This window comes from Mustelus asterias, chromosome 3, assembly GCF_964213995.1.
Source record: "Mustelus asterias chromosome 3, sMusAst1.hap1.1, whole genome shotgun sequence".
NCBI lineage: Eukaryota > Metazoa > Chordata > Chondrichthyes > Carcharhiniformes > Triakidae > Mustelus > Mustelus asterias.
This window is the reverse complement of record NC_135803.1, coordinates 135,299,965-135,321,802: the sequence shown is the minus strand read 5'-3', so window position 1 is coordinate 135,321,802 and position 21,838 is coordinate 135,299,965. Positions and strand designations below refer to the sequence as shown.

The 21,838-nt window shown below is 43.7% G+C and overlaps 1 protein-coding gene across 1 annotated transcript in view; it reads right to left on the bottom strand.

Annotated features, from left to right (window-relative positions):
- Nucleotides 1-6,352: 6,352 nt before the first annotated feature.
- efcc1 (EF-hand and coiled-coil domain containing 1) overlaps nucleotides 6,353-21,838 on the bottom strand; it is a 74,845-nt gene continuing 59,359 nt past the window's right edge. The window contains exons 3-7 of the mRNA XM_078209684.1: nucleotides 21,455-21,590; nucleotides 19,002-19,167; nucleotides 16,990-17,148; nucleotides 16,645-16,714; nucleotides 6,353-8,734 (exon numbers count right to left, since the gene is read on the bottom strand). Coding sequence (XP_078065810.1) covers nucleotides 8,601-8,734; nucleotides 16,645-16,714; nucleotides 16,990-17,148; nucleotides 19,002-19,167; nucleotides 21,455-21,590 — 665 coding nt within the window. The 3' untranslated portion in view covers nucleotides 6,353-8,600. The remainder of the gene's footprint in view (nucleotides 8,735-16,644; nucleotides 16,715-16,989; nucleotides 17,149-19,001; nucleotides 19,168-21,454; nucleotides 21,591-21,838) is intronic.

The following is a 21,838-nucleotide window of genomic DNA, read 5'->3' as shown; positions in this document are numbered from 1 at the left end:
AAGTCTCCAGGCTACTAGTAGCTGTGTTAATTTTAGGATTAGAGGGAAAACTTGACTCAACAGGCTGTGAGAGATCATTTAGTCCTATTCCACCAACACAAAAAGATAAAATATTTATAATATAATCTCACTTTCATCTAATATGATTCTAAAATCCTTATGACTCTCACAAGTTTCTGTTTGTATTCCCTTTTGTAGCTTCACATCTTTCTTTGTTGTTCTTTATATCTCTCCCAGTCCCTTGGATCTACAATATTCTTTGCACTCACTATTCTCTTGAGGGTACAGGGCAGAAACATTGCCGTTAATGCCACACTATACATTCTACAGGGGAACACATATCTCCTGAGGTTTTTACTTTGGCCTTTTCCTGATAGAATAAGACTTGTATTCATGTGCTCCCCAATGCAATAGGTCTGGGAGACTGCATTGATTGGCTCTGCAAAATCCAGCCGGACAACTTGGATGTCATTTTAAGAGGTGAATCATCTTTAACCCTAAAGCAGAACATCAGTCTTCAATTCCGCACTTGCAACAAGTCCTCAATGCAGTAGGGTTCAATACTGGTCTCTGCCTACCAGCCATCACTGCACATATTTTCAAAAATATGGCCTAATAGCCGCCCTACTACAGCACTCATGAACTTAGTGTAAACAGCAAATAGGAGCCCATGAACAGCTTCTGGTTTGTTTAATTAGAAAAATTAAAGAAGACAAATGGCATGTTGGCCTTCATTGCAAGAGGTTTCGCATACAGGAGCAGGGATGTGTTGTTGCAATTATACAGGGCCTTGGTGAGGCCACATCTAGAGTATTGTGTGCAGTTTTGGTCTCATTTTCTGAGGAAGGATGTTCTTGCTCTTGAGGGAGTACAGCGAAGATTTACCAGGCTGATTCCGGGGATGGCAGGACTGACATATGAGTAGAGGTTGACTAGGTTAGGATTGTTTTCGCTGGAGTTCAGACGAATGAGGGGAGATCTCATAGAGACTTATAAAATTCAAACAGGACTAGACAGGATAGATGCAGGGAGGATGCTCCCGATGGTGGGGGAGTCCAGAACCAGAGGTTACAGTCTGAGGATTCAGGGTAGACCATTTAGGACGGAGGTGAGGAGACATTTCTTCACCCAAAGAGTGGTGAGCCTGTGGAATTCATTACCACAGGAAGTAGTTGATGCCAAAACATTGACTGTATTCAAGAAGCGGTTGAATATGGCACTTGGGGCAAATGGGACTAAAGGTTATGGAGAAAAAGCAGGATTAGGCTATTGAGCTGGATGATCAGCCACGATCGCAATAAATGGCAGAGCAGGCTCAAAGGGCCAAATGGCCTCCTCCTGCTCCTATCTTCTATGTTTCTATGTTAAAAAGTGCAAGCCTGTAATGTATAGGGAACTTATTGAAATGTCTGTGAAGACAGCTCTCCTCTCTTCTGACCCACAGGTGAGTGCAGTCTTGATTCTGCCAGACTTGGGAACATTGGCCCAGAATTTATTGTCAATATAACAGTGAGGCAAGTGGTGCCCACAGTTGCTGATGTCCAAGTTTCGGAACAACTAGAAGTGAGGGCAGATGCGTGGTTAAACCGTCGAAGATGTGTCACTCTGCTGTTAACTTTTGTGAGGGTATCTTTTTTGCTGTCTGCCTCACCATTGAAAGACATTGAATGTTACATTATTTGTGTACTTGTGTAGCAGATACAAAGTCAACTTGCCACAGAAAGTTAGGGGCAGTCCATTTCAATCTAAGTATCTTTTAATCATGTGATAAATGTTGATCATTGCCAGTCAACCTCTCTGGTCCTGAAAATTAACTAATTCCTTCAGGTTTAAATTGCTATTGGACATTTAAAAAATCAACATAACTTTTCATTTTGTTTTTCCTTTTGTTCTGTTAATCTGATCTTTCTCTCCATCACTTGATTTCTCTTTCTGTGCCTGATTTGACATTGAATTCATCACTAATTTATCACTTTCATCTACTTTCATCTCCGCTTCCTTTAGCTGCTCATTTCACAATCCTTCAAGCTAAGGGGTAAGGAGTTACAAAGTTGCTTGCCCTGTTTACTTAGTAACTGGGAAGGCCGTGGGTGTCGTGGTATTGTGACTGCACTATCAATTCAGAGACCCAGGGTGACTTCCTCAGGTTTGAATCCCACCATGGCAAGATAATGTAATTTGAATTGAATAAAATTCTGGAATTAAAACTCTAATGTTGACCTTGAAGCCATTATCAAAGGCCATCTGGTTCACTTATGTCCTTTAGGGAATGAAATCTGCCATCCTTATCTGGTGTGACCTCCATGTGAATCCAGATTCACAGCAATGTGGTTGACTCTTAAAATCCCCTCTGGTGAAATGGCTTAACAAGTCCCTCAGTTCAAGGGAAATAAGTGCTGGCCCAGCCAGTGACTACCCACATCCCATGAATGAATTAAAAAAAATGCATCTTGCACTTCCAGCCACTTGCGGAAGTACCAGGAAACCAAAAATACCATGGAGATTAAATGGGCAAGGGAAAATCGAGCTAACAGATGGCACTATTTGTTGACTGTTTACAGCAAACTTTGAGCCATTACTGTCGGAAAACCCCGAGCTAATACTGACAAATTCTTTCTGAAGTAGTCTGCCACATTCACTTTGCTCATACAGTTGCATTTTGTCTTGTTCGGTACATTACCTCACATAACTGACATAGTAATAAAGAGTTCTTTATAAACTTTCCAATCGTTCATGGGATAGATGTTCTTTATGGTGTCCACTGAGCCATATAAATGTGAAAGGCTCCGTTTCAATCCAGGTAGTGATAATAACTGAGCTGGCACAAAAAGTTCTGATGTTGGGAATGATGAACTGTTGGTGAATTTGTTTTATCTCCTTTTGCAAGTAGGAATGGAGAACAAACATTGCACACAATCTGATCAGAGATCTTTAAAGGGATAACATTATCTGATATATCTTGGTATGTTTTGGTGTCATCTTGAATGCTTGCATTCAAACTTCCATAATATCCTTCACAGTCAAAAATATTGCTTTAACTTCTTAAAGACAACTTCACAAGGAGGAAATCTTAGAAAGCAAAATAGTAAATTCTGATATATTTTGTCTATTATTTGCAGCAACATCGGGTGGCACAGTGGTTAGCACTGCTGCCTCACAGCGCCAGGGTCCCAGGTTCGATTCCCGGCTTGGATCACTGTCTGTGTGGAGTTTTCACGTTCTCTCCATGTCTGTGTGGGTTTCCACTGCATGCTCTGGTTTCCTCCCACAGTCCAAAGATGTGTGGTTTAGGTGGATTGGCGATGCTCAATTTCCCCTTAGTGTTGGGGGACTAGGAGGGTAAATACATGGGGTTACAGGGATAGGGCCTGCGTAGGATTGTGGTAAGCTTTTAAAAGTCCAGTCTTTCAATGAATGTGAGTGAATGTAGTGGATAAATGGGTTGGTAGCTGGGTCAGAGGGGTAGGTGGATAGATGGGTCAGAGGGGTAAGTGGATAGATGGGTCAGAGGGGTAGGTGGGTCGGAGAGGTAGGTGGATAGATGGGTCAGAGGGGTAGGTGGGTCGGAGAGGTAGGTGGATAGATGGGTCAGAGGGGTAGGTGGGTCGGAGAGGTAGGTGGATAGATGGGTCAGAGGGGTAGGTGGATGGCTGGATCAGAGGGGTAGGTGGATGGCTGGATCAGAGGGGTAGGTGGATAGCTGGGTCACAGGAGTAGGTGGATAGGTGGATTGAAGGGGTAGTCAGGTGGTGGTTGCGTAGGGGGGGAGCTGGTCAAGGGGATAATCAGGTTGGCTCAGGGGAGTGGTCAAATGGTGGGGGGTATAGCGGGATCTCCTGGAAGGATTGTTGGGTTGGGTCTGGTTTTTGGGGTTAGTTGAGTGATTAAGGGGTGACTGAGGGAGCTCAGAGGGTAATTGGAGGGTTTGGAGGGGGTAGTGGTGGGGGGGGGGGGGGATGATGTTGGTGCGATGGTGAAGGGGTTAGATGAGAGGTTGCTTGCAGAATTATCGTGATGCTAGACTAGGTTTTAATCTGTCTCACATTTACAGGGTCACTGTCCAGGTAAATATTGTCCCAAGTTTCCAACTCGAACTCAGAATCAGAGACATTCCGGCATGGTCTCAGGGAGCAAGGGAATTGCCCATCAGAAGTTTCAACTTCCCGGGCAATTCCCGCATAGATCTGCATGTCAGGACCTCTGCAGGGTCTTGACGTGCATCTTCCACCATACATCCGGTCTCTGACCATCCGGAGACTGGAAGATTTGGGCCATTGTTTTATGTATCTGTGTAACTGCCCTGAATGAGCCCTGTTGTCAGCTGGCTAGCAGTATTATAAGCCCCACCAGTTTCCTGTTCTTCATGGGCCTGTCTTGCAGCCTCACTAATGTCAATATTAGTCTCTCTGGCATCCGCTGTGATATATACCTACAGTCATTTCATGTTTGCAAATGTTTGACACACAGGACCTGCTATTAAAATTCATGTAAATGGTGCTGGGCCCATTCTGCAAGGCCTCCCTATGCCTATTCAGATACTGAAATCTTCCTTTCAGCATCTCACTGGCTGGCTCAATTCTTAGTCTTGTGTGCTTCATCGTAGCACTCTTGTGTACCACTGGTGGCCCTATGACCTGGAGTCACAGGCCTTGCCGTTCATTGTCCCTTGTTCCTGATTCTGAAATGGAGCTGGGATACTGGACTGGTGAAGTGGAAAGCATCATGGCAGCTCCCAGCATATTATGAACTTCTGTGCATGAAGCCTTGCCTATTGGTGTAAATATCCTGCATATTTGGAGAATGGTAGCCTTTGCATGTCTTAAAAAAGTGTTTTACATTTGGTAGTGCCGTGTGGGTGTAATCAATAGTCTCTGGAACCCTGGGGAATTCGTCAATTCAGAAAACAAAGAATGGGCCTCTCAGTCTATCTTTTAATAAACTGAGCAGCTTGGCAAAGAGGACATGGGTGAGTATCGGGAATGACAGTAAATTAGGTGATGTGGTAAAAGTTCCTTGTGGCTCTCTGGTATGGGTCTGTGCCATATACTTACAGAGCTGTGGTCATTCTCTCTTCCACAGTCAAAATTGTCCATGCCATGAGCCTTGATTGCACATCGGGCTGCAGTAACCAATGGAGCTCCATCAAAGCTTTATGATGGACATCTAGCTCACTGAAACAAAGCTTGTGAAAGGCCTGAAAGTACAACCCAGTCAACATTAAGTACTGGATCGACATTGCTGGGATGGTGTATCTCTTTTCTGGTGCTGATTTAATAAGACGGCCTTCCTTATAGCCACTCTCTCCATGCATGTATGATGCACAAGGGTGCATGGAAAATCATGGAATTGGTTCTGATGAAGAGCCAAGGACCTGAAATGTCAATTCTGGTTCTCTCTCCACAGATGCTGCTTGACCTGCTAAGTCTTCCCACATTCCTGTTTTTATTCAACATAAAAATCCACACCACACTGAAAATAGTGAGTTTCCAAACTGAATCAAATGCTTGAGTTAGCATGAAGAAACTTAATTGTTAATTCGGTCCATTTGCAGTGGATCTGAAATAAGTGATGATTACAGAGCACATATCCCAATAAAGAGGCTCGAGATCAGACTGCAATTAGGCTTCAAACCTCATTAATATTATTATCCAGAGTTGTTGGCATCTGTTGGACTATAGAGGAAATTCAAACATTACCAAGTATCAAATCTGGGCCACTTGCCCCTTGCCACAGGTAAGTCGCAGGAGCGAGATGGTGAGTCGAAGCTGAAGATCAGCCATGATCGTATTAAATGGCAGAGCAGGCTCAATGGGCCATATGATCCAATTCTGCTCCTATCTCTTGTGTTCCTGTGGAAAGGATAGCATAAAGGGGGATGATAGCAGGCTAACAGCAGCCCTCAGGAGTGCTGTAGTGCTGAGAGGAACATTCTTGTTCCTCCTGGTTTGACCGTAAACCTTTAAAATAAATAACGGTTTTTAGGGTAACTCCATTTTCTAGAGGGGTCCTAAAACAGCATTAGTTCCTGTATTGCCATCAGTAAATGCCTGTTTTTTGGCACCTGAAAAATGGCTCAAACCAAAATCAGGTCGGGTGTCTCGAGCATCCTTTGGACACAAGACAGTCCCTGAAATAGTCTCTCAGTGCACTCATTTTCATCAACAAAGTCCATATTCTACTTATTATATTAATTTTATCACCTTCCTTCCTGTAAAATGCAAAGAGAAGAAAATACAGAGAGGATGTCAACAAGACACTTAAGAGAAAGAAAACACTGGAAAGTTAGAAAACAAAAAACATAAAAAACAAGCAACCTAAACATTTGACACAAAATACTGACTACTCAACATTTGGAAAAGTTGTTATTTATTTTAATGAGTAAAATTTTGCTGTATGTAATGCCACTGACAGCATGTTGAAATTTGACAGGCAAATTATTGAGTGCAGTCACTCTGACGGATTGCAATGTCTTTCATGAAATTGTCTGAATTGAATCCATACAAAATAAATCCATTTATTCTGTTCTTGTGACAGTGACATTGGTGAGATTTAACTTATTTACCATATGCGCTGTTATCAATTCTATGTTTCGGATGGAGGGTAAAGATGGTTTTTCATCCTGCCACAATACCCGGTAATCATTACAACAATAATCTAATATGACAGGTTAAAAAAAAAAGGCTTGCTTTTATTTTTAAAAGTTAGACACATATAAAATAAGGACATTTTATGCTCGCCTCACTCAAAGTGCAAGGCAGATTTAAGCAACATGCTAGCCTCTGCCCTCTCTGATGTAAAAATATGAAACAGACTTTATTTTGGAAATGTATCTTGATTGGTAATGCACACCAAGAAGCTGCCACTTTGCACATACAAACTACCCACTTCGACATTCCCAAGCCTCGTCTAATGCTTTCAATTGGGGACCTTCTATTTCAGACTTCCACTTAAATCTGTCAGTACAATCTATTATTATCACGGCCTTCGACAGAACTTCTGAAGGAAAATAGTGAAACGCATTGGCCCAAGTTCACGACAAGCCAACTAATTGTTAGTTAATTTTCTTTATAAATGGTGTGGTTTATGGATGTCTGAGCACTCCTTCTTAAACAATCTGATGGATCATTCACTGCTTAGTTTGGGGGCGGATTTAAACCACAAGTGGAGCCAAGCACCCACCAGCTTTAGCTTTAGATGGAACCAAGCAGTCACTCTGGAGCCAGTCACTGTTTGTTGCCAAAATAATACTGCGTGGGCAACCTGCCCATTAAGTGCACTGTTTGGAGTCGGAAGTTGTGCTTGTGCCTTGATGCTGGGTTATTCACACCATCAATCACAAAGCTCCCTTCAATTTTTTATTGTTTGATGAATCCACCAGCAAGCAGGGAAAGTGTCAGGAGCAGGCTTGCTAATGACTTCACCTCTGGAGATCACTGATGCGATGCCAATTCATTTAAAAAGCAAATAACCCAAAAAGAGACAAAAAAAATACTGACTACGCCCATATTTGAAAAAGATTGCTTAATGCCTCCCGACCAATGGAAATATCTGTTGGAATCAAATTGCGTTCATGGCTCCGAGTTTACTTAATTCCACTTGCAAAATGTGAACGTTAGTTTTAGCTACTTGCAAACATCTGAGTAAGTTGTAATAATACTATATTAGAGCTATGCCATCCTTTAAGTTTGTCACATACGCTTCCTTGCATAATAGGAATAAATACATATATACATTGCTGAAATAATGGCCGGAAGTCTCCAGTCTCGCACACCCTGTTACCAATGTCAGCCTGAGCGAAGAATCTGGCGCTCAGCCAAATCTCCATTCACAGCAGCGGGACCGGAGAATCCCAGCCTTGGGCAAGGTTGGAGAATCCCAGTCAATATCAATTGGACTATCAGCATTTACACTGATATTTAAAAGAAAAACTCCTTCACCCAGTTTTGACTGTTAGATGCCGTGATGCACATGGATTATGGCTGCAGCATTTCATTCCATTAATATGAACTACTTTTCTATCCATAGTTCCTTCGATGTTTCTACTACACTTATGTACATCACATGGCCCAAACTGGTAAATATTTAGTACACTTGGCGGTACTGGGCACGGGTTTCAATCTGTTAATATTTTCGACATTTTGCACAACTTTGTTGTGTCTCTGTTGGTGAACAAAGTATGCATTTCATTTCATATTTCTTCTTAGAGTACAGCTTCAGCTAATGTGGAATGTTTTCTTATTAAACCTTTCTGACATTTTGAGGAACTTCTAATGTTTAATACTTTTATGGTTCACTTAATATTGCTCGAAAGACACAACCATTTCTTTCTGAGCCAGCTGCATTTGTTGAACATGCTTTTACTGGATAAATCTCCAGTACTTGCTTCCTCAAATAAGCAATTAACAGTTAAGAACTAAAACTATATAGTTAAGTCTTTGTCTATTAAAGCAAGTTATTTTAGCTGACTGGTTTAACATTGTGTCAAGTAAGGTGCCATTGGAGATTTTTTGCAAACTTGCTCAGAGTACAGGAGTTGTAGATGCACAGGAAATTTTTGAAGTGCTGGATGAATCAAGTAGGAAAATCCAGATTGCAGGTCCTCAGCATGAGATAAGCAGTGGATTCACCAGCGACTGGTGACTCTGAGCCTTTTCCGATGGCTTACCAGATAGCAGCTCACAGGCAGCGAGTTCATGATACAAGGCATTCAACACCTCCAGGATGTGAGCCTTTCCTGTTGGAAAAAAATAATTATTAACATTTTTTTTTGCTAAAACAGTTTTCCACTCATGTCATGTTATCGACTTTAGAAGGCTTTCTGACCTAAGGGTGGCATGGTGGCACAGTGGTTAGCACTGCTGCCTCACAGCGCCAGGGACCCAGATTCGATTCCTGACTTGGGTCACTGTCTGCACATTCTCCCCGTGTCTGCGTGGGTTTCCTCCGGGTGCTCCGGTTTCCTCCCACAGTCCAATAGACGTGCTGGTTAGGTGCATTGGCCATGCTAAATTTTCCCTCAGTGTACCTGAACAGGTGCTGGAGTGTGGTGACTAGGGGATTTTCACAGTAACTTCATTGCAGTGTTAATGTAAGCCTACTTGTGACACTAATCAATAAACTTAAAACTTTAGCCTCTCAGATTTGCCCACCGCAAGCTTCATTTCAGTTGCACGAGGAGGGTGAAAAGATCATTCCTTTACACATCTTCATAAACGCAATTAAATTCCTTCCTAACTGACCGGCAATGTTTGGCAAGGTGGAGAAAGATGTGGGCGGATATGCTGACATAAGCAAAAGCAAAAAAATAATTTCATGGTGTGAAAGAAGACCAACAGTTAATTTTACGGAAAATTAAGACTCCAACCCAAAGTTCTGGAGTTGTTTTAAAACCAGCCTTTCTATATATTATAATGCATCTGCATTCAATTACATTCATTATTTTGAGTGTAATGGATAATTTGTGGTGAATGCAACTGAAGTTTTGTGCACAGCAAGTTCCTATAAATTAAATTGATATGAATGACCATTTAACCATCTATGTCAATCTTCACATCTCTCAGCATTCACTGGCCCCTCCCCATCCTCTGTAAACCTCTCTCTACCCATCCCCACAGCCAGCATCCTTGTCAGGCTTCTTCAGTTCCTCATCACTCCTCAATTCTCAGTCTCTGACCTCACATGGTCAACCCCCCCCCCCCCCCCACTTTTGGCCACAACATGTAAGAGCAGGAGGCCATTCAGTCCATGAGTCTGCTCACCATTTCTTTCAGCTGCTCTGAAATTTCTTCCCTAAACTCCCTCCCTTTTGCCACCTCCCTCCATTATTGCACCCTTGACACTAATTTCTTTGACCGAAATTTTTATCATCTTTCATAGGCTCATAGAATCCCTACAGTTCAGAAGGAGGCCAATCAGCCCATCGAGTCTGCACCGACTCTTCGACAGAGCGACTTACCCAGGCCTGTAAACCCACCTATTTACCCCGCTAAGGGCAGCATGGGTGACGCAATGGTTAGCACTGCTGTGACACAATGCCAAGGACCCGGGTTCAATTCCGACCTCGGGTGACTGTGCGGTATTGGCATGTTCTCCCCATGTGTGTGTGGGTTTCCTCCGGGTATTCCGGTTTCCTCCCACAGTCACAAAGATGTGCGGATTAGGTTGATTGGCCCAAATAAATTGCCCCTTAGTGTCAGAGAGATTAGCAAGGTAAATATGTGGGGTTACGGGGATGGGCCCTGGGTGGGATTGTTGTCGGTGCAGGCTCAATGGGCCGAATGGCCTCTTTCTGCACTGCAGGCGTTCTATGATTCTAATCCCCCCCAACCTACACAGCTTGGAACACTAAGGGGCAATTTAGCATGGCTAATCTACCTAACCCACACATCTTTGGACTGTAGAGGAAACTGGAGCACCCGGAGGAATCCCACGCAGACACAGGGAGAATGTGCAAACTCCACACAGGTGGTCACTCGAGGCTGGAATCGAACCCATGTCCCTAGCGCTATGAGGCAGCAGTCCTAACCAGTGTGCCGTCCCTTAACACGTGCTTCCTTTGATTCCTTGAACTGGATGGCATATTTTTCTACATCAAAGACGGTGTAGATATCAGCTGCTCTTCTCCTAATCGGTTTGTTGATCAGAACACAGAAAGTTTCTTCCTTGTCATTAAAGAGTGCTGCAGGATCTTTAACACGCAGTTGGATCATCAGGACAGATAGGACTTTGGTTTAACATTTCATTTGAAAGGTGACTCCCTCCAACAATGCAGCATTCCTTTCAGATACACTAGTCTGGATTATTAACTCTCAATTTTCTCAGTGGGATTTAACAATACAAGTTTCTGAGGTCAAGTTGACATCATTGCAAGAATATGCTGTTGCCTTGGAGCTATTAGTAAAAAGGTCAATATTATACTGCATCTGTTCATTAGTGATGCTCTTATTTGCTTCAGAAAGTCTTTATTTTATAATCTGCTTCCTGTTTATTCAGTTATTGGCTCAGGACTCTGTTGTTTTGATCTTACTAATATTTTCTCTTCTCCATACCCGTTCCTTCTGGACAACTGTTTTCTCTCTGTCCCCTTCCATAGATTCTCTATTGAGCTTTAAGTGCTGGATACAGCATCTGGACCTATGATGCACCTTGACAATTAGCACTGATTGGCATATCATTACATAAAAATACATGTGGGGCCTGATTTTACCATTGCGTTGGGCACGAAAACTTGGTAAAGTCGGGCGTGAGGCCATTAACGCGATCCGCGCCCACGCAGATGCCCACTTTACCAAGGCCTGAAAATAGCTGCGATCCGAATCGCGCCAGAAACGGGTGCAACGGCATATGCTTGCATTTAAATTGAATTAATGGGCTGCCCGCCCAACTTTACCAGCACTTTCCCCTTTACCATCGCGTTCGCACGTCTAGATTCAGCGCAAAACAGACATGCTCAGCAAAGGTCTGTTTTGGGCGCTCCAGCTTCTGAAGAGGTAAGTTCAGAGCTTCCAACGGCTCTCTGACTCAGATCGGTGGTGGGGGGAGGGGGGTGGCGGGCAGGCCAGCCAGATCATTTTCTGGTTGGGGGTGTGGGGAGAAGGAGTAGTGGGGGGGGGGGGGGTCAGATTGAGGGGGAGGGAGGAGGGAGGGACGATCATTCTCTAGTGGGAGGAGGGAGGCCCGATCATTCTCTGGGGGGGGGGGGGGGGAGGGAGGCGGGTAAGATGTATCTCTGGTGGGGGGGAGGGAGGCAGGGGGGTCCAATGCCACTCTGCGGGCGATCGGAACGGGGGGCAGGGGGTCGCGATCTGTCTGGGTAGCGGGGGGGGGGTTGGGTGGATATGGGGGACAGTTATGTTGTGGGGGCGGGGCGATGTCTGTGGGGGCTATCACTCCCGCTTTTCGCTCCCGGGCCACTTTATCTGCTTTTTTGCGGCCCAGGAGTGATGTGACAGGGGCACGTTTTTCAAATTTTATTTCTCACTGCGCATGTGCAGTTCAAGGCTCCGATCAGACCAACAGTGTTTCAGACGCGATAAGCCCCGCCCACAGCACGATTCAGACCCGCGATTTCTTTTTCAGGCTAAGTGCGTATGGTGGCGCCTGAGAACAGTTTTACAAGTCGGATCTGAATTGTGCCCAGATTCAGCACTTAGAATCAAAATGGTAAAATCAGGCCTGTGATGTGGAGATACTGACGTTAGATGGGTTTGGGCACAGTAAGAAGTCTCACACACCTGATGAAGGAGCAGCGCTCTGAAAGCTCGTGATTCCAAATAAACCTGTTGAACTTTAACCTGGTGTTGTGAGACTTCTTACTGTAAAAATACACGACTCGATACGGAAGATAATGGAAGAGTAAAATGACCAAGTGAAAGGAAAAAGACGGGTGAAGGAGACGGAAGGTAAGTCTGTTGAGTTTGTATCTGGAATTCCCCAAATGCTGAGTTTCCAAACTCAGCTGACGTGTATTGTCTGAAACTTAAAACACTTCCTGGCGACAGTTTCGAGAACAATGTCGGCAGAAGCTGAGAAGTAGACTCTGACTCAAGAGTACAGTGCCAAAAAAAGACAGTGAAAGGCATCAAAAAAGGAGTTTAAAGAAGATAATAACATAGTACGATTGATTTTAATGCTTCATTTCTTTTCAGATGAACAGAATGATCCAGGAATGGGGAACAAAGAATTGAAATGCTGTTGACTTGCTAGCCAAAACCATAGATGACAATATCAGCAAATCTGTTTTATGTTAACCTGAATACTTTGTAAAAAATGCAATTACATAACATCCTGTCTGGCTGGATAGTTCTATGGCTGTTTATATACTTGAAGCAATCCTGGAATGCAAGACATAATATCCATTAATCTTCCATTGATGTGCTGCAGAAAAGTACTCCCTTTTTCTGTTGAACTGGCAGATTAATTACACCATAGAATGATACAGCACAGTAGGCCCTTCAGCCTACCTTACCTGTGCTGGCTCTTTGGTAAAGCTATCCAATTATTTGCTCTTCCCTGCTCTTTCTATTTCCCTTTCATGCATTTATTTAAATGTCTTTTGAATGTTTCTATTGAATCTACTTCCAGGCAGTGCATTCCAGAGCACAAAAGCTCTCTGGATTTTACCAGCCCTCCTGAGACGGGTTGGGAGGTGGGATGCCTCGTAAAATGGCGTGAAGAGGGAAGCCTGACATCTTCCTGCTTCCATAGGATATTACCAGCTAAAGCCTGAGGGTCTCCCATTGGGTTCCTGGGTGGAAGGAGGCGTCTTTTATGGTCCTCCATTGCCCACGATGGGCCCATTAGCAACAATAGCTTCCTCTGTACTTTGTGCCATTTCTGGAAGGTGTAGATACATCACCCCCACCCCCTTCCGCCCAATGAGCAGGATCTGCCTGCCTGGCTCCGGCGTGGTAAGTTAAACCAAAATCTACCTGGCCTTCAAGGATTGCCGTATTCTTCCTGCAGCCTCAGCTGTACCCAAGTTTGTTGGCGGAGCTGTCGAGGCTGATTGGGCTGGCAGTTCTTGAGTTGAGTTGTAGCCCTCAATTACACAGTGATCACTTCATTAGTCACCATGGGTAAAATGCTGCCCAACATCCCGCTGCCCTCCTGCGCAGATTCAGCCTTTGCTTTGGGTTTCGGCAATAGAACTATTTATCTTTTAAGAAAATTCCGGGCACTGGCTGGAATCTTCCGTTCTGGAGTCCAAGAGTACTGGCGGGCACGGAAGTGGGAGTGATTTCTGCTGGGGGTGGTGGCACGGTTGACCAGACGCAATCTTTGCACCTTTCAGTGCATCCCATACGCATCCATGAGAAGCTTGCCGATTCTCATGGCAGCATCAGGCAGGAAGTCGCCACCCCCGCCATTACTTCATGAGGTCAAAGGTCTGGGCACCATATTTAAAGGGTACCCAGACAGCCACTTTGCCCGACCACAGCTCGACCCTTCTCCACTAACCCTCCGTGCCTTGGTCATCATTCATGCAACTTTCGCTGCCCTCCCACCCAGTCTGCAGCATAGGCTGGCATTTACAGACACTCCCCAATGAGGATTATGCAGCCGCAACTCACTGTTAATCATGGAAGAAGTCTACTCTGGCAGGTGCGTGCCACTTATGGGCAGTCGTAAAAATGAATGTTCTAATTTCTTTACATATTTTCTTTATAATTCCTTAAATAATTAAGGAATCTTAATATGGCAGAGGTAACTTAATTCCGGTGAGCTGGCCTTTTAATGAGCATGTATGACCATCTAATCAATGCAAAAGGGCTTCCTCGCAGTGTTCGTTGGGAAGCCTGATCTGCCTTTAAAGTCCTGAGAACATAATTGCTAACTAAAGTTTGTCCTACCATTGGGAAACTGATTTTTGGCTTCCCTGCCCGCCAAGCTTCCTGCTGCTGGTGGGATTGGAAGAGTCTGCCCACTGTGTCAAAAAATGTTTCCTCATGTCACCTCTGGTTCTTTTGCCAATCAATTTAAATTCATTCATGAGATGTGAGCATCACTGCGAACAATCAGCTTTTATTGCCCACGAGAAGGTGTTGGGGACACCAGATGTGGAAGGACAACAGATTTATTTCCCTAAAAGTTCAACTGATTACTGACCTTTCTATCACTGGAAATAATTTTTCTCCATTTACTCTATCTAAACCCTTCATGATTTTAACATCGCTGTCAAACTTCCTTGTAACCTTCTCTGCTCTTAAGGCGAGTAACCCCAGCCTCTCCAATCATTCCACATAATTGAAAAGACTCATCACTGGTAAGCTTCTAGTCAATTGCTTCTGCATCCTCTTCAAGTTTTTCATATTTCATGAAAATGGTCTTGTAATGTACATTAGACCATATCATTCCTCTTTGCTGGTTAATATACTTCCAAAGTATGTGTCAAGTAACAAAGATCAGAATTTAAAGCAAGAGGTAAAGGCTTAACATTAGCAAATTGCTCAGCAAGCATTTAAATGAAAATGAAAGCATATTTATCGAAGTTGGTTTTACCATGACAGTGTTGGACATCTTTTCTGCATTTACACACTATAAATTTCCCATGATTTATTCCAATTCATTCATGGGATATGAGCATCACTGCCAAAAAGTTAGCATTTATTACCCAAGACAAGGTGTTGGGGACCCACTTTCTTGCTGCAATTAGGAGTTTTCTAGGCCATTTCAGTGGATAGTTAAGAGTCAACCACATTGTTGTGGATCTCAAGTCTCACACTGGCCAGATCTGGTAAGGGCAACAGATTTCTTTCCCCAAAAGGCATCATAAGCCAGAGGAAATTTTAGAACGATCCAATAGTTCAGTAGTGCCGATCCAGCAGATCCAATAGTGCCAGGGTGGGGGGGCACAGTGGTTAACACTGCTGCCTCACAGCGCCAGGGACCCGGGTTTGATTCCTGGCTTGGGCCACTGTCTGTGTGGAGTTTGCACATTCTCCCCGTGTCTCCGTGGGTTTCCTCCGGGTGCTCCGGTTTCCTCCCACAGTCTGAAAGACGTGCTGGTTAGGTGCATTGACCCGAACAGGCGCTGCAGTGTGGCGACTAGGGGAATTTCACAGTAACTTCATTGCAGTGTTAATGTAAGCCTTACTTGTGACTAATAAACAAACTTAACTTAACTAGTTATGCGGATGCCATTACAGATACTGGCTTTGCATTCCTGATTTGTGAACTGGATTCAATTTCCTAAGCTGCAAGGCTGGGATTTGAAATGAAATGAGTCCTCACCTCTGGATTACCAGTTTAGTAACGTAACCATGTGTCACTACCCCCCAATGATAATTTCTGGTTGTCCAGGAGCTAGACTACAGTTGCTAATGCTTACCAAACTCTTGCTGAAACCCAGACAATATTATCAATTTGACCATCATTGTAATCCAGCAAATGTACTGAAGCAATATATAACATGACAGGCCCAAATACTGTAGAATCATTACATTGATGACAGATCCTGAAAATGTCAGAACATCACACACATATATATGTATATATACATATTTATTCATCTACCATTTAGAAAATGTGCTTATGATGCAAATAACAATTCACTTCCCAAAATATTCTTTCATTTATTTATATTATTTCTTTATCTCCAATGCAGTATTTTTGAATTGAAGTGTGACAAACAATTTTCCTATGCAATACAGATATGCCCTAATCATTGTATTTTTAATTATATAGATTATTATCATGTCCTTTTGGTCCTGGCTTGACAACATTGTCTTTACACCCATTGAATGATGAAGGCAACTTAAGTGGGCTAGCCAGACAAATGCTGTGGCTACAAAAGCATGGCAGAGGCTAGGGAGCCTGCAGCTCACCTTCTAACTCCCAAAAGCCTCTCCAGCATCTACAAGGCACAAGTCAGGAGTGTGATGGAATATTCTCCCTTTGCCTGGATGGGTGCAGCTCCAAGAACACTCAAGAAGCTTGACACCATCCAAGACAGAGCAGCCCAACTGATTGGCATCTCTTCCACTAACATATTTCCACCTCACCCGCCATTTTCACAACAGTGGAGAGGCTTTCTGTCATTGTGAAAATTCAGGCCTTATTGTCCAATTAATCAACTGTGTATTCATGCACTTGCTGCATGTATGTACCAATCAGTTGGAAATGGAAATGCATTTGCTCACTCACCATGCTGAGGGTTATTGCAGGACTCCAAGGTGCTGAGCAAGATTTTTCCTAATGATCTCCTCGACACATTCTAGATAAAACAAGCAAACTTCTTATTGGTTACATTGTAAAGTGGAAATGCATTTACTTTTACATTTTAGCTCTCAAATACTGTACAAGTCACGGTTAATAACCTTCTAGTACATTTATTTCTACATAGACTGAAACTCCTATGTCTTTTCTGAAGTTTAGCAAATATTAAAAACCATCAATCACTGCTAATGTGCAATTGGAAATGAGCTCTCCCTTATCATCAGAGTCCATTGCATTAAATTACTGGAAGCTGTCAGAGCACCATTCACTTACAAGGTCGCGTAGTTGCTGCAGGAGCTGTAATACATCCATCAGTTTTTCTTCAATTAGTGACAGTCGTACCCTCTCTGTTTCTAACATCTGCAGCTCCATCTGCAGCAGTTCGGTCTCTTCCACCTTTTGCTGTAGTTCGCACAGTAAGGACCCTTTCAGCTGTAAAGAGTAAATGGGGAAATACTGGCAGTGCTAACATTTTTTAAAATTTGCTTGTAGATCTCTCAAGGCATTCCTCCTGGTGGCTCAGAGGTTCACTGCTTGGTAGAATATGGGTGTTTAATGTTTGTAGGGGACAACAGCAGTTACAGGATTGAATCATAGGAATTCCAAATTCCATTTTTATTGTAGGTGTTATGGGATTTTTGTCCTGTGCTTTCAGGATTGAGTTAAGAATGCATTAGCTAGTCAACGAAATTGTAAGTGAGTGTGATAGATTTAATTTTCATTCCTTAGCATGTTTAAAGCTAAAGATGCTTGAGAAAATCATATACAAAATGCACGAATCAGTACAGGGGTGTAAAGTCCGAACTATGTTAGGGGTTGTGGATTTTAAACAAAAAGACATGGAGGGCGATTCCCCCAGCCCGCTATACTCCAGGAGACATCAGCAGAGGCTGTTTAGTGCGCTCCCTGCTGGGCGCCACAGCCTCCACACATCTCTGGGATTCGGATTTCTGGGGGTAAGCAGGGGTGCTCGCTGGGCATTGTCACCCTGGCAGTGCCAGCCTGGTCACCTGGCACTGGCAAGGGGCAAAGTGGCAATGCTCAAGGGGCACCTTAGCACTGCCCACCGGGCATCAGGCAGTGCCAAGCAGGCGGGGCGATCGCTGGAGGTGGGGGGGTCCCTCTGTCATGGCAGAGGGAGGGAAGGGACTGGTCAGGGCTGGCCATCGGGTGGGGAGCTGCGGGTTGTGTGGGGGGGGGGGGGGGGGGGGGGGGGGGGGGGGGGAGGGGGGGGCGGGTGAGGGGGACTGTTGACACTGCTGCAGGGGGTGGTTGGCAGATCAGGTCTACGGGGGGGTACGGAGATTGGGGCTGGCGGGGGAGCGTAGTGGTGGTGGGGGCTGCCCGGAGACATCCTGGAGGCCAGCGATCGGGGGAGGGGGTCTTTGTGGCAGTGATGGGGTTTGCTGTGCTGGCCAGCGATCGATCTGACCAACAATCAGGAGGCCGGCAGTGTGGGGCTACTGCACATGTGCCGATCTCCGCTACGACAGATCAGCGCATGAGCAGCAGCCTGTTCAGCGCTATGGCTGCCTGGCCTCTCTAGCGGGAATAGGCCCTTCCTCTGGATTTTCAACGTGAATCTCGCTAGGGCACCCTGTGATGCACAGAGTGTGGGAGATCCATTTTGAAAATAAAAATAAAAATACCAGAGGAAGTTACTCCCGTTTTTACACAAATTCAGCACTTAGAACTTTTTTGACAGAATCCCGGCCATGGGTTGCACGTGTAGATTTAAAGTAACACACAACAGGTTTATTGAAAGAGATGTTCTCTGCACTGCACAGAGTAGAGATGGAAACTAAATAGCAGCCTGTGAAACACCCTAATGACATCACCAGCAAATCATGTGATTGGCTCTTAAAGTAATCATGCAACTACTTAAATATATAACAAGGGGAATGGGGTTCAACTACAATTGGGGATTGGCTGGTGTTTTTGTAGCAACAGGGAATAGTGCTGGAGTTTGGCAGCATTGGAGTAGAATCCCAGGACTTGGCAGGACAGGAGTGGGAGACCTGAGGCTGAATTTATCGGTGCTTGTCTAAAGGGGGGAATGGCGGCCAGGCACCTGAAAATATCGATGACAATGGCAAGTATGGACGTCCCTCATAACTTGAAAATGACGTGTCTGACATGATTTGCATCATTGCAATGTGTGTTGGTACAGACACTGAAAGGTTTGCCAAAGACTTTTCAATGAAGACAGGACCCCTTTAAATTTCTGTCCATGATGCACCTTTAGTGGACCTGATAGAGACGCATTGTGCTGCTCAAGTTTTTACCTGATCCATGTTTGTTTCCATTTGCTGGGTTTTATATTCCTTCAACTCCAGTTGCTCTTTTAATTTAGCCACTTTCTCGACCAGTTCCAGAATTGCACTGTTGCTCTCATCACTCCTCATGTTCCCAAATTCTGACAGCAACTTTCTAATAGTCTTATCATCACAACTGTGAAAATGTAACACATGACAAGAGACAAAATTGAGGCATTAAAAAAAGACTTAAATTAAAATTGAAGTCATATAATGGGTTGTAATTTATAGTTAAAATAATGCAGAGGCCAATGGTGTTAGCTGTTATTTATATGTAAATGTTACGGCAATCTCAGGTGAAGATAAATGCACAGTTAAATGCGGGAATCCAAAAGTTGTTCTTCAAGGTGCAGTGCCGCAACATTAGCTTCACAAGAATGGCATCTTTCCACCTGACTAACCATTGAAGTGCACTGAATGGCACAAGGTTGCTGTATTTTGTGATAGGTTCAAACTAAACCTGTCGTAAAAAGTTAAATTTTGTCCATTTCATCCTAGGTATCATTTTAAGGACATAAGTATTGGATCTTTGTTAACAAGTTCTCTGGCATTGAAAGTGGACTACCACAGGTGTGGAGTTTCATTCCTTTAGATTTTAAATGTTGTTGGGGGTTTTAATAATGTTAAACTTTCGATAAGTTAAATAAACCTTTTCCTGTTGGATTCCTTTTTACTCTTTATCTTAATCCAATCTTTCTTCCCCCCTCCATTTCCCTCTTCATGCTGGATTTTGCTCATTCTAAGATGCATTTCCTTCTCGGTCCGTCTGCTATTTATTCCTCAATCTTTCAATATGATTGGGTAAGCAGATGTGTAGTTGTTGCCCTGTTTACTCGGGTCCAAGATGCCCACTTTCCCCTTAACCATAACATAATCAATTCACACTTTCAGCAATTTATAACACAAAACATCATCACAACTAAGGCAAGGACGAGCCAAACTAGAGTTGACATTGTTTCTTGTCCTGCCACATCAAATTATTGTCCAACATTGAACATTGTGAGAAAGTGACAAGATCTGCTGATCGGGGCTTGGTTAAAAGGTTCCCCTCGGTGCTCTGGTATTTCATCCCAATTGTAATAAAAAAAGAGTAAAGTGAAAAACAGCCCTCTAACCCTACTCCATCACTTCCCATGCTCCATCCATGCAAACCTACGCCCCTTCACCCACCCCCAATGGCCCCTCATATCCTTCATTCCAACCTATGGCACTTCTATGCCCATTCACCAGTATACATTCTGCACCAAACCAATGAATCCTATAGCAACAATGACAGGTGATAAAAACTTTTTAAAAAAGTCATTCATTGATAACTTTCTTCTACAAAACTGTTTTTTCTATAGCCCCATGAAAGTGTTAATCATCCAGACCTTCAAAACATCATTAGCAAAAGCTACAAGCACTTGGCACCTCTTTAGCTTGTGATAATACACATTGTGCAATTGAAAAAATAGATCCAAGAGAAAGATCTGTCAATCAAGTAATGTTTTCCCTTGGGTGCATCTGTCTCAACAAATTAATGGATGTCTGGGCTCTCAACCAAGCCTCAGCATGCATTCCTTGCTGAGGGTTATGAAGAGCCATGGAGTGTGGGTCGATGGGCATAGGTTGGCATGGCGAATATGAGGGGTCACGGAAGTTGGGTGGAGGTGCATACATTGGCATGGAGATTATGAGAGGCCATGGGGGGGGTTGGGTGGAGAGGTATGGGTGGCTGGGGCTGGGGGGGGGAGGGGGGCATTGGCAAGGCCTCTTTAATTTACCTTTCAAAAGTTTCCCTCATCTAGACTATAGTTCATGGCACATTTGAGGGGTTGTAAGTTCTTGAAAAGCTGGCCTGACTCCATGAAAAATGTTGAGGACTAGGAAAATGCCTATTCCTGCAATGGAGCTAGCCAGGTCAGGAGTACAAGGTGTCGGCTCTTATACCACTCTGGTGAAAATTGGGGGGGTCAGGAATCTAAGAATTGGGTCCCGTCTGACATTTTTAAAGGTCTGCAGTGTCTCTCCAAAAAATGCAAAAATTCATCACTTAATGTTCATCCTGACAAAATGTGAAAAATATCCAATTCCAATTCCTTGTGGTACTGGAATCACATGGTATTGATTCTGCATTAGAGTTCTGTTTACTATTCTGTTACATCAAACAATGAAACTACCCTTAATTTAATTAGCTGTTTCAAAAACCCACGCTCTATTGTGCTGGTATGTGCTGGTATGTGCTGGTATCTGTAATCCATTTGAGAGAATTAGGGATATTTGGAATTGTCTAATCTACGAGACTGGAGGATATAAGAGGTAACCATTAACTCAGGTACTGAAAGATTAGCCTCTTCAGTTCAATTTTGAAAACTGATTGGCAATGTGATACCTAATGCTAAACTAAGTTAGACAAAGTTGAACTACTTGAAAAGACTGCTCACCCATTCCCACAGCAACAAAGCCTGGTCAGAATTTTCTTCACTTCCTTCACCTGACTCTTCTGATCTTCAGTCCACTTTTCCTCCTCTTCATCTGAGGCAGCTTGTCCTTCCACTGAACGGAACAGCTGCTCTTCAACTAGTCGAAGCAGAGAAGCAAAAATGTTATGCCGTTTAATCTTTCCAAACTCCGGTGACATTTCGGTGCCAGGTAGTGATTGTGTCATTTTTCAAGTAATCTTCTTGCATTTTGCTTCCATAATTAATTCCAAGCAAGAATAGAAACCATTGTTAAGGAGCTTTCCAAAAAGGGGCAAAGCGAATTTTCTCAAAAAGTCCTTTGAAATTTCATTAGATCGTATGGTTTGTTAATTTATGAGCTACAAG